At 52.0% G+C, this 13,173-nt stretch overlaps 1 protein-coding gene across 1 annotated transcript in view; it reads left to right on the top strand.

Moving 5' to 3' along the window:
- The window catches only part of Actbeta (inhibin subunit beta), a 28,756-nt gene that overhangs the window by 1,095 nt on the left and 14,488 nt on the right, over nt 1-13,173 (top strand). The window contains exon 1 of the mRNA XM_025297342.1: nt 1-68. This exon is cut by the window's left edge and continues 1,095 nt beyond it. Within this exon, the coding sequence (XP_025153127.1) occupies nt 1-68 (68 nt within the window). The remainder of the gene's footprint in view (nt 69-13,173) is intronic.

Consider the following 13,173-nt stretch of genomic DNA (forward strand, 5'->3'; position numbering starts at 1 on the left):
CGACGTCCAAGAGGAACTCGACGACTTCTACGCGAGGACTTCGGAGATTATCACCTTCGCCGAGCCCGGTGAGTACCGTCCCTTTTTCTTCCTTCTTCGTTCGAACCGCGCTTCTCGCGGACGGCTCATGAGCGCGCGATTTCCCTCTGCGTTTTCGCGAGATCTTGCTCGTTCTTCAACGATGCGATACGACTCGACGAGAGGAAGCGCTTCTCGCAGGAACGCGTGGCTCTGGCACGTGACTGGCGCGCGTGTCGCAGCGACGTGTCGTCGCGCGTCTTGTCGTTGAATATTTTCTGTCAAGCTGTTTAGACGACGCAAATATTCAAACGTTCCGAGAGAGACAGAGAGAGAGAGAGAGAGAGAGAGAGAGAGAGAGAGAGAGAGAAAGAGAGAGAGAGAGAGAGATGTCTGTGTGGAAGACTTTCGAGACATCTTTGGTAAAATTGATACTTGGTCAAAATTCCGCGCTTGTTCAGCTTAAGATTGCTCCAATCTGCATCTTTTCGCGTGCGCGAACACGCGAGAATAATGTCGTATGCGAAAATAAGGTTAGCGTAGCCGCGATGCGCACTCGCGACGACGCTAATAGCGAATTCGGTAGCTTGCACTAGTGCGCACTGAGTGCCGCCACGTTAAGGCTCGCTCATTGTTCATCCTTATATTATTTAAAATCGTGTTAATTGAACACCTTTAAATATTTTTTGGCCAACAAAATGATGGCCGCGTATGGATGGCACAATAGATGGCCATTTCACTGGCGAGGAAATATTTAAAGATGTATACATGTTTAACACGATTTGAAATATAAGGATGAACAACGAACGAGCTTTTAACAGGCACTTAAAGTGCGAACAACCGAATTCGCTGTAACACAACGTCCGACACGCGAGACACACGCGTGTGTCGCAGACAGCACGGAGAAGCGTAGAGAAATATATCAGTCGGTCGTTAACGCTTCATCTTTGCATGTCCTGCGTTACGGGAATTACAGAAAGACCGCGCGCGCGCGCGCGCGCGCGAGACTTCGCCGCGAGTAATTCCTGCGCGACATCACGCGCGGTCGATGTCGAGTAATCAAGATTTAACGAACTCGCGCGAGTGTCCTTGGCGCGGCGCGCGTGATTTTCAGTGCGATCTTCGTGTAAAGCTCGCTTCTAGGAAAAACACTTTCCAACACCCTGCCTGCCGCCGTCGGCCGCGGCGCGAGGTGTGTTTGTCGGCGCGCGCTCGCCACAATGCAACGGGCGGGATCCTTGAGAAAGTTGCGAAGGGATCCGCGATGCAGGGGGGGCGGGGGTCCCTGACACACGTCGCAGCTCAGGACTTACTTAAGTCGGTCGACTCTCTCTCTCTCTCTCTGTCTCTCCTTGATAGAAGTCGCGGGCTTTCTCATCAAAATAGTCTTACCTACGCAAAAGGAAAATTACATCGCGCGTTGGCTGAGAGAGGCGCATTGTCGAGTCTATAGTAATACAAACGATCAATTACTCCGCCGGTGGGCAGGCGCGCGCGCGATCGTTAGTCGTTGCTCGCGGACTATGTCGCGCGCTGTACTGTTTTAACGCAAATTTGCAGACAAACTCTCTGAACCGACTGATTTCGCCGCGCAGAAAATCGCCCGACACACCGAAGTACACGTGCTTGCTCGTTCGTTCGCTCGCGTTCACAAACACAAAGCTGAGCGTCGCAGCTGCCTGAAAATTTACACGTCGTACGTCACTGGTAGTGCGCACCACACACACACACACACACACAAAGAATCGACTGAGCAGACAAGATACAGCGCGCGCGCAATTTCAAAATTCTCCTTACTTTTTCATCAAACCTCGTGTATGTGCATTGTGAAAGCCGACCAACTCTAATGTCTAATAATTCATCGCGGCTGAAAACTGAAAACGACTCGACGATTCCGTCAATCGCTGAGACAACGCCGTTGAGAGCAGCTCGGTCACGAGAGAGAGAGAGAGAGAGAGAGCCCGATCTAACGGCGATCGATGGCAGACGCAGAGCGTTCGTGAATTATGAAAATCGAAGGCCAACCCCGCTCGATATCGCAATTCCGCCTTTTTTCCGTCGCTTAATACCACCGCCCTCGAGGAGGAGGCTGGAGGAGGGGGAGGGGGGGAGGGAAGGGAAGGGAAGGAACTGCCGGATTAAGGAATTCGTTCGCTCGATGCCAAATCGTGCGAGGAGAATTTACTGATTCCACGTCTGATTGGATGACCCAGTCACTCGACGAAAGTTTTCCTCGAAACTTTTCCCCCGAGCGTCTCGATACGCCTTATAACGAGGATATCGATGTAGACGGAGAAATATATAGCTAAACGCGCACGGTGGTCGCCGTCCGTTTATCGAGCGACGCCTCTAACGATCATCCCGCCCCGAATTAGTGTAGCCAACGAGAAGAGATCGCCTCGCTCTCGCAGTCCTTTGTTTACGATCTCATGATCGATGCTCGTTACGGCCTTCGCGTCGCGTCGCCGAGCGTTTATGAGCGTAATGTCCTTTCGCGAGACGCGATATTGCTCTGCAAAATGATGCGCACCGACGTGTGTCGACCGAAGAGACTCATTCCCACGTCCGTCTAATTGTGTCTCGTCTGTAAAAAAAGAACCGATTTGACCGAAGAATGTTGCAGCCGGACTGCCGCACGAAGTTTCAAAATTTCGCGCAAACTTTCCGTCCTTCGTACACTACGTGAGACGTCCGACGGAGATATTCCATCTCGTCTCGCGTAAATCCGCGGTGTCTCGAATACCGGAAAGGAGTAAGCGTCCTTTTTTTCGCAAATTTTCGCATCAACGGAGAACGCGCGCGCTTGTTTACAATTTGATAGACCGAATTACGTCGCTCGCCAGGTACGCGCCAGGTGCCACGCGAATGGGGAATTGACATAGCGCTCGCTATTCGCAATAAGCGGCTCGCTCTCCGATAACAGAGGATGACTTCCGCGAAACGCCAAACAACACGTCGCATGCACGGCGCGCACGCACACACACACACACACACACAGGCATAATGCAATAACCGCGCTGTATACGACGCGACTTTGGGGTTAATCTATCCGCGAGTATTGCATTACTTCTCCGGTAACGACACGTACGGGCTATGTTTTATTGCAATTTCATTCGATACGATACGCAATCGCAGGCAAGCGCGCGCACGCGCTTCGCAGTTCGCGCTCGCAGGAATCATCACGTCGATGATGAGGATCCACGTGCTTGCGCCACCTCGACGATAAACAATCGTCGACGAGAGAGAAAGAGAGGGAGAGGGAGGGAGAGAGAGAGAGAGAGAGAGAGAGAGAGAGAGAGAGAGAGGGAGAGAGAGAGAGAGAGAGAGAGAGAGAGAGAGGCGACGGAGAGGCGATTCGAGCGGACTGACGGCTCGGCGGCGACTCGCGAACGACAAGCCCGGCTGAGCCAACGAGGGGTGACTCATCGCGAAATTTCGAACGACTCGTCACACTTACGACACAACTGCCGTCGCAACTCCTCTACATTATTCACTACAACATCATTATAGTTTCGCTTCCGTAGTTTCGCCTAGTTCGGGGCTGGGGTCGTGACTCCGGCCATCACAAACAATTCGCGCGTGTAATTGCGAGCGAAAATCTCGCTCGCCGTTCTCCCGCACCTTCAAGCGCCTTCGTCAAGCTCGGCGTCATGAAAGCCGCTCGAGCCGCGGGTGAGATTCGGACAAGCAGCGGCGGCAATCAAGAGTTCTCCGACGGCGGAGAGCCGTCGCGTCGAGCGAAGTTTCGCCCCTGGGGGATCGACGAAAGGACGCGGAGAACGCTCGCGGCGCGGCGCGGCGCGTTCGCCGTCGACGAAGCGCTTGACGAGCCGCTCGCACGCGCCGCGGCCACACACCTGCGGCCACGTGGCCCGCGTCGCAGTCGCCGCGAGTGTTGCGACAACAGAGCGCGGGGTCTATAGTTCACTCCGTAGTTCACAGTAACTCTAAGTTTAACAATAAGGGTAATAGAACCACAAGATAGAAACGGATAATGTTACCGACTCGTTGTGGCCCGAGCGAGCGAGCGCGGCGCTTCTTCTTCTACCTTCGTCACCGTTAAATTAACGAGCCCAACGGCTCAATCGGCTCGCGCCTTGCGTCATTTAATCCCGTTAACGCCTCTCGTTTCAGCCTGCTCTCCTCTCCTCTCCTCTCCTCTCCTCTCCTCTCCTCTCCTCTCCTCTCTTCTCACGCGTTAGAGCCGGTCCCGCGAGTTCGAGAGGAGATTTTCCGCGCAACGGCAGCGCAGTGCTGTGCATCTCTCTGCGCCCTGCTGTGAGTGGGCGATTGTTGACACACGCTCGCACGTGGGACGCGGATTTGTCCTTTTCGGCAAAATCGGACAATCCGAAATCGGAAGACGCGGCAGACGGCGGCGTCTCTAACGACGAAATCAGAGACCAGAAATCAAAGTAGCCGGGAATAGAAATCCGCTTGACGCGGAAACGAGACTGTCGGAGGAGGACGGAAGCCGTTACGTCAGCCACGTGGATCACGGCAGAAGAATCACGCATTGGAAAGAGAAGAGGAGAGAAAGAGTGAGATGAAGCGGTGATTTGGCTTAATTAGGTTTTCTGCGCGATGTCCGCCGGAACACGCGACACCGTTTGCGATCGATTCGCACGCGAGTCGCACCGAGATCGAGCCGCGAAGTTTCGCGGATATCGACGCTCTCTCTCTCTCTCTCTCTCTCTCTCTCTCTTGGGATCCACCGCGTGTCGTTCCGGCGCGGGCGCTCCCGCGAAATTATCGCGAGAGTCACGTCGCGACCCGGCGCGGCGCGGCGCGGCGCGGCGCCTTCCGGCTCATTCGCGAGCGCTGTCGAGCGCGGAGGCGGGCGCGATTCGCCGGCCGGTTTTCCGGCAATTTTTCCGGACACGTCGCTGCAACGGCGAGTCAGCCCGGTAAAATGCAGCACACATGTGATACTTTAACGTTAATGTCGCCGTCACTATACATAGCCGATGAACACGTCATTCTTTTTGAAGAAACTAAAGAAACTATAAACGACCATTGGACTCGGCCCGGCATCGACCGGGAGGGCCGGGAGGGCGGTCGGCGGCGCGCGGGGGAGGACGAGCCGAGGGAAAGTTTGTGTTCCACATTTTTTGTCTACGTGGAACGCGCGCAAAAAAATGCCGACGCGCAAGCCGGCACGACAATGCGGCTTGCCACTTTGTCTCTCGCGCGCGGCGTGTGTGTCTTTGTTGTGTGGTCACACACGAGCGGCGTGCCGGCGAGCGCGCGCGCGCGCGCGCGAGAAAGAGAGAGAGAGAGAGAGAGAGAGAGAGAGAGAGAGAGAGGTATCCTCTACTCCTCGCCGGCGAATCGATACGTGCTCCCCGGAGCACAGCCGAGTTGACGGACGATAATTACTCGTCGCGTTCGCCCGCGAATTTTCCCGGCCGATACGCTCCGCGATTTTTCCAATCCCCTGCGTGCGCGCTCTCGCGCCGAGAGCGCCGCTCGCGCGGGAGGGACGGAAGTTGCTCGTTCATCCCCCGGTGCGGCGGCGGCGGCGGCAGCGGCGGCGGCGGCGGCGGCGATATTCGGTGGCGAGCGACCGCGCGGGAGCAACGTGCAACGCGATGTAATTTGTAATACAACGCGACAGCCCGGGGATAAATCAGCGTTCGCGCTAACTTTCCACGCGTATTTTTATATATTTTTACACGGCGGCGGCGGCGGCAGCAGCAGCAGCCGCTCGCCCGCCCGCCGCGGTAATCGATCATTCTTAGCGGCGCGAGTGGATGAAAGTGCGGGGGTATAACGATATTTTTGCATAATATATGGCCCACTTGCTGGCGATTCGCGCGACTTTTTTCTTGCGAGCTCCGCCATTCCCTCGCACGCTCCACTACCTATGTCGCGATCACACATTTCTTTCCGCTCTCGCGAATGACGGAGGGAGGAGGGCCGGCTTTAGGGGGGGCCGCGGTGCCGAAATATCCGAGTCGGAGGGTGCGTGCATGCGCGGGCGCGAGCGCGCACGCGACTTTTCGAATATTTTCGCGGAAACTTTCGCGGGGGTGGGTTTCGCCCTCGCGCCCGCGCCCGCGTCTCGTCAAAGTGTTAACTGGATTACGATTCCTCGACGCGCGACGAGGACGATATTTTCGTGCGAACGGCGGAGAATGATCGTCCGATCGGGAAAGTCGCGGCTTTGATATCGCCGTAAAAAAAAAAAAAAAAGGGACATATAACGCTGCAACGGTCCGTTAACGAGTTCTCCGTAATAATAACCGCGTGCGGAATCAAACTGTCGTCGAAAACAATTTTACGACTCACTTTGCTCCTCAGGTACTCAGCGTTCCGTTGTCCTTTGGCTTATCAAACGCTGATTGATTGGACGTTTTTGTCTCTCTCTCTCTCTCTCTCTCTCCCCCTTTAACCTGTCTTACGACTCGATACACGATTACGAAATAAAATTTCACCCCGCGACGGCAAGAATCAGCCGTTTGATTCTTGATCGCAATCTGAGCGGGCTATCCTGCGATCTCGTCCTCCCCCCCCCCCCTCCAATCTTTCGACTTAATTAATAAAACATTGTTTCAACATATGTTCTGTCTCTTTCTTCCTCTCACCTTCCTCATCTCCACGTCCCCCTCCCGACATTAACGGCAATTCGCTGGTCTTTTTATTATGGATTTGCAGTCGCGATCCTTGTTAAACAATTAAGGACGATTAAAAGTGTGACGATTCGTCAGGTTAGCGAGTTAGCATGTAGATGTTGCCGAGGATAAACAAGATTAATCGCCCTTATAATGTAATGTTAATGACATGCAAATGCATTGTCTATCGCTGCAGCAGCCTGTGCGCGCGCGCGCCGCGCTCTATCCAGTCATTAAATATTCCCGACGTAGTTTTATCGATACGACGACGACGACGACAACGACGACGACGACGACGACGGCGACGACGACGACTCTTCCCATTCCGTACGCGGCCGATTGTAGAACGGGATAACTCATCGGACATAATCGAATTAATTCGATTCCCCGCCCCGGTTGTTCGGTCCTTCTGAGCTGACGCGGGTGGCGTGGGTAGGGATAGGGGCGGGGTAGGATAGAATAGCGGCGAGCTAGAGGGAGAGAGGGGCAGGAGGAGGAGGACGAAGGCGAAAGAAAAAGCGGAGGAATAACGTCCTTTCACGGTAATGCAACGGGGGATTGTACGAATACAATCGACAGTGGGGGAACTCGTAATGGAGTTCGCCGGGCGATCGAAAGTTTCCATGGTGGTGGTGGCCGCCGAAAAAATTCCCATCGGGTCGTCTCGAAACTCGTCTCGGTCTCGAAGGCATTATTATTGCAAATTGCGACCGGCGAGTTTCGCGGGGGAGAGAGTTAGGGCGAAAAAAGACTCCACGGCGAACGTTCGTGGCGTTAAAAAAGAGATAAATAACGACATACCGCGTCGTGTTTTTTTTAACGACACGAAGGATGTTACGGCCTAAGTTTTACAAGGCCAATTCGTGGATCATTTGTTTTCTTCCTGCGCTTGGAACTTTGTTAATTAATAATCCGCGGTTAATTAATAATCCCCGCATTCAGATACGAATGAAACAAGCGGAGAAAAATGTACTTGTTGCATCGAATGAAATTCTCCTCTTGGCTCATCGCGATCATCGCGTCCAGATCTCCCCCCTCCCCCCTCCCCCCGATTTCAATTTGAAAATGCAGTCAGACGACAAGAAGTTTACGAGAGGAAGCGACGACGCGACAAAGCGGATCGCTATTTAAAAATTCACTCGTGAAGGAATAATATCGGATCAACGTGAACAACGTCGATCGCGACAACACGGTCGCGCGAGTCTCCGATGCCGCGAGATCAGGGCGTAGAGTACGTGAAAAGTGTTGAAACTGTAAGCAACATTAGAGGGGAGAAGAGTTGCTGCAGAAGCTGCAGCAACAGCAGCAGCAGCGGCGGCAGCAATCGTAGCAGCACGACCAGCAGAGCCAGCGTGGAACTTTACAACCCGTGAGTAACGCTCCTGTGCAAAAACAACGTTTATATTCTCGCCACCCTTCAGCGAGCGGGCCATTCCGAAGCACTTGGACCATAAGATACCATAAGAATTTATGCGTCTCACTCAACAACGCCACCAACAGCGTTACCATTCCGTTGTCGTTGTCGTCGAGGAGGTTGAGGAAATCCCGAGCGACGACGACGAACAGGAGAAGAGACGGAGCAGAAGAGCAGAGAGGAAGGACAAGGGGCCGAAGAGACTGATATCAGGACGGACGCCGCAAATATGGAAATAATGAAAAATAAAAAATTTGCTATCGTCGATAACGATTTATTTTTACGAGAAAAAAAAGTATGAGATATATATATATATATATATATATATATATATATATATCGAAAGGTATAATATTTAATTAAGCCGTCTCACGCCTTTAGAGGTGGACGAACCCAACGAACATCTGACGCCGATCACCGCCGATCCTGAAATATGGATCCTCTTTCGACGTGGCGGATATCGATACCGAGAAAAGTGACACATCAGGGGGGGGTGTCACCAATCTATTCTCGATATCATTACCGCAGCGTAATTAGACAGCAAGATGCGAAATTGCTGCGCGAGACAGGCGAACCGAGGAGTCGACAGAGAGAGAGAGAGAGAGAGAGAGAGGAGGCGACACGCCGGATACGCTCGATACCTCGCAATGTCTAGCAACGATGTGCAGACGATATCGCGACGTCTTCCTCTCTTAATCTTCGACTTGCTTCCTCCTCCTCCTCCCCTCAGTCTTTTTTCGCTGCCGGCCCTTTCGCTCTCTCTCCTCCTCGCGCGGATTTCGCTCCCTTAGACGCGGCCATTCCACCGCCATTACCGAACCAGTGCCGTAAGCCAGCAGTCGTAATTTTGACGGTTTATTGTGCCTCGCGTTTCTCATGTTCAAGTGGAAACCATTATCTCTGACAGGGTGCATTGCGTACAGTGTATTACCCAGTCGCGGCCGGTGACGGACGGCCGATCCGCGCTCGCTTGTTCGCTCGCTCCTTCGTCGTCCGCTTGCTTGTCGCTTGCGCGCGCGCGCTCGACAATGATGGTAGTGGTGGTGGTGATAGTAGACCGGTAGTGCGGTGGCGATGGTGGTTGGAGCCTAACCCCACGTAACCTCCTGCCAAGGATCATTTGCCCCGCTTTTGAGCCGGTTAATTACACGTAACCACGCGGCACGTAATCCACCCTCACCTGCAAGCGCGGCCACGCGCTATCGAGCTCCCTGAGACGTCGCGACGAATCGCGACGAGCTGATGACGAGCCGCGAAGCGGCATGAAGGCAGCCCGGGAGGGAAAATCAGCCGCATCTTTTCGCGCGAGGACATTAGTCGGGCGCGATTACGCGGGCGGGGGGAAGGAGAAAGCGTAGTTGGAACGCGTAGATTTGGAACGTAGTGTTGGAACGTAGATCGAAGCGCAGAAATGCAGATATGCGGATGTGGAAAAAGGAGAAAATATCTTCCCGCTGCGGTGCAGTCGAAAAGTGCGCTCGCGGGTAAATGATGAGATTGTTTAGTCGATGTATATTCTGTATTCACTGAGCGCGCGGATTTCTCCTCCGGACGTAGCCGTCGATTATTCTTCCTCGTTTCGCACCAATTCGCGGCCGACCGCGCAGGGTTCATCATTGCCAACTTTAATGATACAGCGCGATCCGTCGATCGATCCCTCGCTCATCCGCGACTGCGGCTTACGCGTCGCCGGCGACGCCGATTAATCACTCGGCAGAGCATTCGTTTTTCGTTAAACCCCCTCACCCCACCCCCCCCCCGCCCGCGAGAAACCTCGCGAGCAAATACGTGAGCAAATCGCGGCTGGTATGCATGACACGCGTGTCCCTCCTTTGCGGCATCGTAAAGTAAGAAAGCAATATTGCGGTGTTCCGCGCACGAAACAGCTGCATGTGGTATGCGTCGCTTAGAAGTACCTAGAAAGGAGCTCGGAAAGCCAAGCGTCTTGAGAAATTACATGAGGCAAGGCGTCCGTCGTTAACAATGACGAGATGATTTTGGGTCGCATGATAGTACGATGTATGTATGTATGTACGTTGTTCGATGTTGTTGATCGACTTAGAGAAACATGCAAACGGAGCAACGCCTCTGGCCGCTTCGCCTTGTGCCTGCGCTGCTTTGGCAACTCGTTGTTTCAAGTCAACGCAACATTCATCATATGTTAATGATATTTTTCGTTAATGTATTATATACAGGGTGTCCCGTTTTAAAGGACCCACTCGAATATATCTCAGAAACAGTTGCGTTAAATCGAAAAATGTTTCGGACAAAAGTTGTTTGGCCTGAAGGGGGACATGAGACAGCGACGGCATTTTGCTTATAGATGGCGTCACTTTCGAGATATTCGCTCTGATCATCAATTTTCTTAAATGGAAATCCCAATTTTTTATTATATCATCTTTTTCTACCAATTAATTTGAATAACTTTTGTCTGAAACATTTCTTTATTTGCTTTTATTTTTTTTTTTTTTTTTTTTAGATATTTAAGGAAAATTTGGTAACTTTTTCTACATTTAACTTTACGATATCTACTACGTTGACTATTCGTCGAAATAGAAGATAGTATTAGACTTTTTTACTTTATTCACTATCAAGAATATATTACTATAATAGGACCCTAACTTTTGTTTAACTTATCGACCTTTGGAAAAAATTTCAAAATTATTAAATTAACAAAAGTTAGGGCGCTGTACACGTATATTCGCGATATAGCGTTTATTTTTCGATTTGTAGGGCGCCAGGGCCTACCTAGCTAGTCTCTCTCTTCCTGTCAAATTCGCCAAACTGGCGGACGGCTCAATTTTTTTCACAAGGACGTCGAGTCAGTTTGCAGTTTGGCGCGTTTGTTCTAGTAACTCGCTGCATGAGGCGATTTTTGGCGGTCGTTTGGTACGTACATGTACCAGGTTGTTTTATTGGGCTAGTTCATACTAAATATTTAACATATGTACTAAATATCTATACGGCATAAATGTTTAAGATATATTATAGAAACGTCTCAGAGATATTTGGATATCTCTGGAATATATTTTGGACACTTGTGCTTTAAGAATATTTAGTATAGTACATATATTAAATATTTAATGTAAACTAGGCCAGTGACAACCTGATATACACCGTACCAAATGATCGCCAAAAATCGCCTATGCTGTCTGAGCAATTAGCGCTCACTTTCCCGACGCTGTAGAGAGTACAGTGACACGATCCGCGAATACAAACGCGTCGCATCGCGACTCGGGGGCGCGAGAACAGGCGAGGCGAGACGAGTCGCGGCGACGCGTCGCGTCGCGACGCGGCGTGGCGCGGCGCGGCGCGGCGCGGCGCGACGCGACGCGACGCGATGGGCGAATTGACGCAGTATTTCTCAGGGCGTTCTTCATTGCCGGATGAAATCTCGTAGACTACAGAGAAAGAGAGGAAAAGAGAGAGAGGGAGAGAGAGAGAGAGAGAGAGAGAGAGAGAGAGGGAGAGAGAAAAAGAGAAAGAGAGAGAGAGAGAGAGATTCCTGTCGCGCGGAGGCCGGCCATTATGCGTGCTCGACGGTTGTTCTCTTTTAAAAGGACTTGGCGAATCTTCCTAGCGCGATTCTTTATGAAAGCCCGAGCGCCCGTGGCTCGTAACTCGCGACTCTTAACAGTCAGCGGCGCACCGAACATCCCCTATTTAGCTTCCCCGGCGGAGGGACTCGACGGACGTCGAGCGCGAGCGCGGACGCTCTCGGGCGCTGTTTATTACTCAGATCGCCGATCGCAGATCTGTGTGATCGTGACTGACCAGTCTGCGCGCAATTCGATCGCGACTCTTTCGGCTTTCGTCTTAGCCGTGTCCACTCGGCAAATTCACTCGCCAAATCGTCTCGCGCGTTCGTTTGATCCGCACCGATTTATTACGTTTCATTCTCATGATTATCGGCAATCGCAGCGGCACTTATCGGACTCCTCCCTTCATTGCGCTTCGCCGTTGGCCGCTCAGAGTGCGACTGCTGATACCGCTTCGTTCTGACTTTGCTTATTGCGTAATTAATTGAGACCGATTGTGTAACAGCCACACTCACCGCGGCCGTACGTTCGGGAGATAAGACGCTCCGGCAAATATCGTTGAGACTTCTTTCTCGAGCGGACGATGCGCGCGGGTTGTGTTACGGTGCGAGTATCACGGAAAGTTTAACGCCGCTAATCCATCTAAGAGCTTTTAACGTGGATACTTTATTCAAGGCCACTCCGTGAGAGCCAACACGAGACGGAGGATTCTCTCGCGGACCTTGGAGTGTCGGCTGAAGAGCCGATATAGCGATGACGAGCAAACGAACGATATCGATTGCGTTTACGTTTGTTCGCGCGCGACACGACGACGGAGGAGAGAAGGACACTTTCGGTTCCATTTACCCTTTTTTTACGATTGCGCCAAGATTGCCGCGTATAGACAGGCGCGTGTATATTTTCTTGCAAAGTCGATAGAAGGTCCCCTCGCCAAATCACCGAGAGAGAGAGAGAGAGAGAGAGAGAGAGAGAGAGAGAGAGAGAGAGAGAGAGAGAGAGTGGCGGATGGAGAGAGGGGGGACGCAATAACGCTGCGACATGTAATACAACCGTACTATAAAAAGTCAATTGATACGAGAGGAACTCGATTGACGGTAAACGACACCGCTTAATTATTTCGTTTCATCGTTTATCGATGTAACGGACGATCCAACGTGACGACCTTTTCAGAAATCCGCCAATTCTCTTCTGCGAAATGCCAAGCGCGCATCCCGAATTTCGATGGAATCGAGTTCGTTCAACCTGTGGGAATTCCAGGGCGAACACCGAGTCGGACACTATGCGTGGGGGTTAAAACTCGCCCATCCCCCCAATGCCGCGAAGCGAAGCACACTGTCTCCCCTCTCTCTCTCTCTCTCTCTCTCCCTCTCTCTCTCTCTCTCTCTCTCTCTCTCTCTCTCTCTCTCTCTCATTTCACCCTTTCTCTTTCTTTCTCGTTATTCACACGTCTGTCCTTCACACCTTTCTCCTCTTGTCGTTCCCCCCTTTTTTTCCTCTCCTCTCTTTTTTCTTCTCTCGTTCTCTCTTATCTCGCCATCTTTCTTCGTTTATCGAATTTCCTTTCCTCTTCCTCTCTATACTTTCCCTT

The sequence above is a fragment of the Harpegnathos saltator genome, unplaced genomic scaffold (genome assembly GCF_003227715.2).
Source record: "Harpegnathos saltator strain DR-91 unplaced genomic scaffold, Hsal_v8.6 scaffold174, whole genome shotgun sequence".
In the NCBI taxonomy this organism is placed as follows: Eukaryota; Metazoa; Arthropoda; class Insecta; order Hymenoptera; family Formicidae; genus Harpegnathos; species Harpegnathos saltator.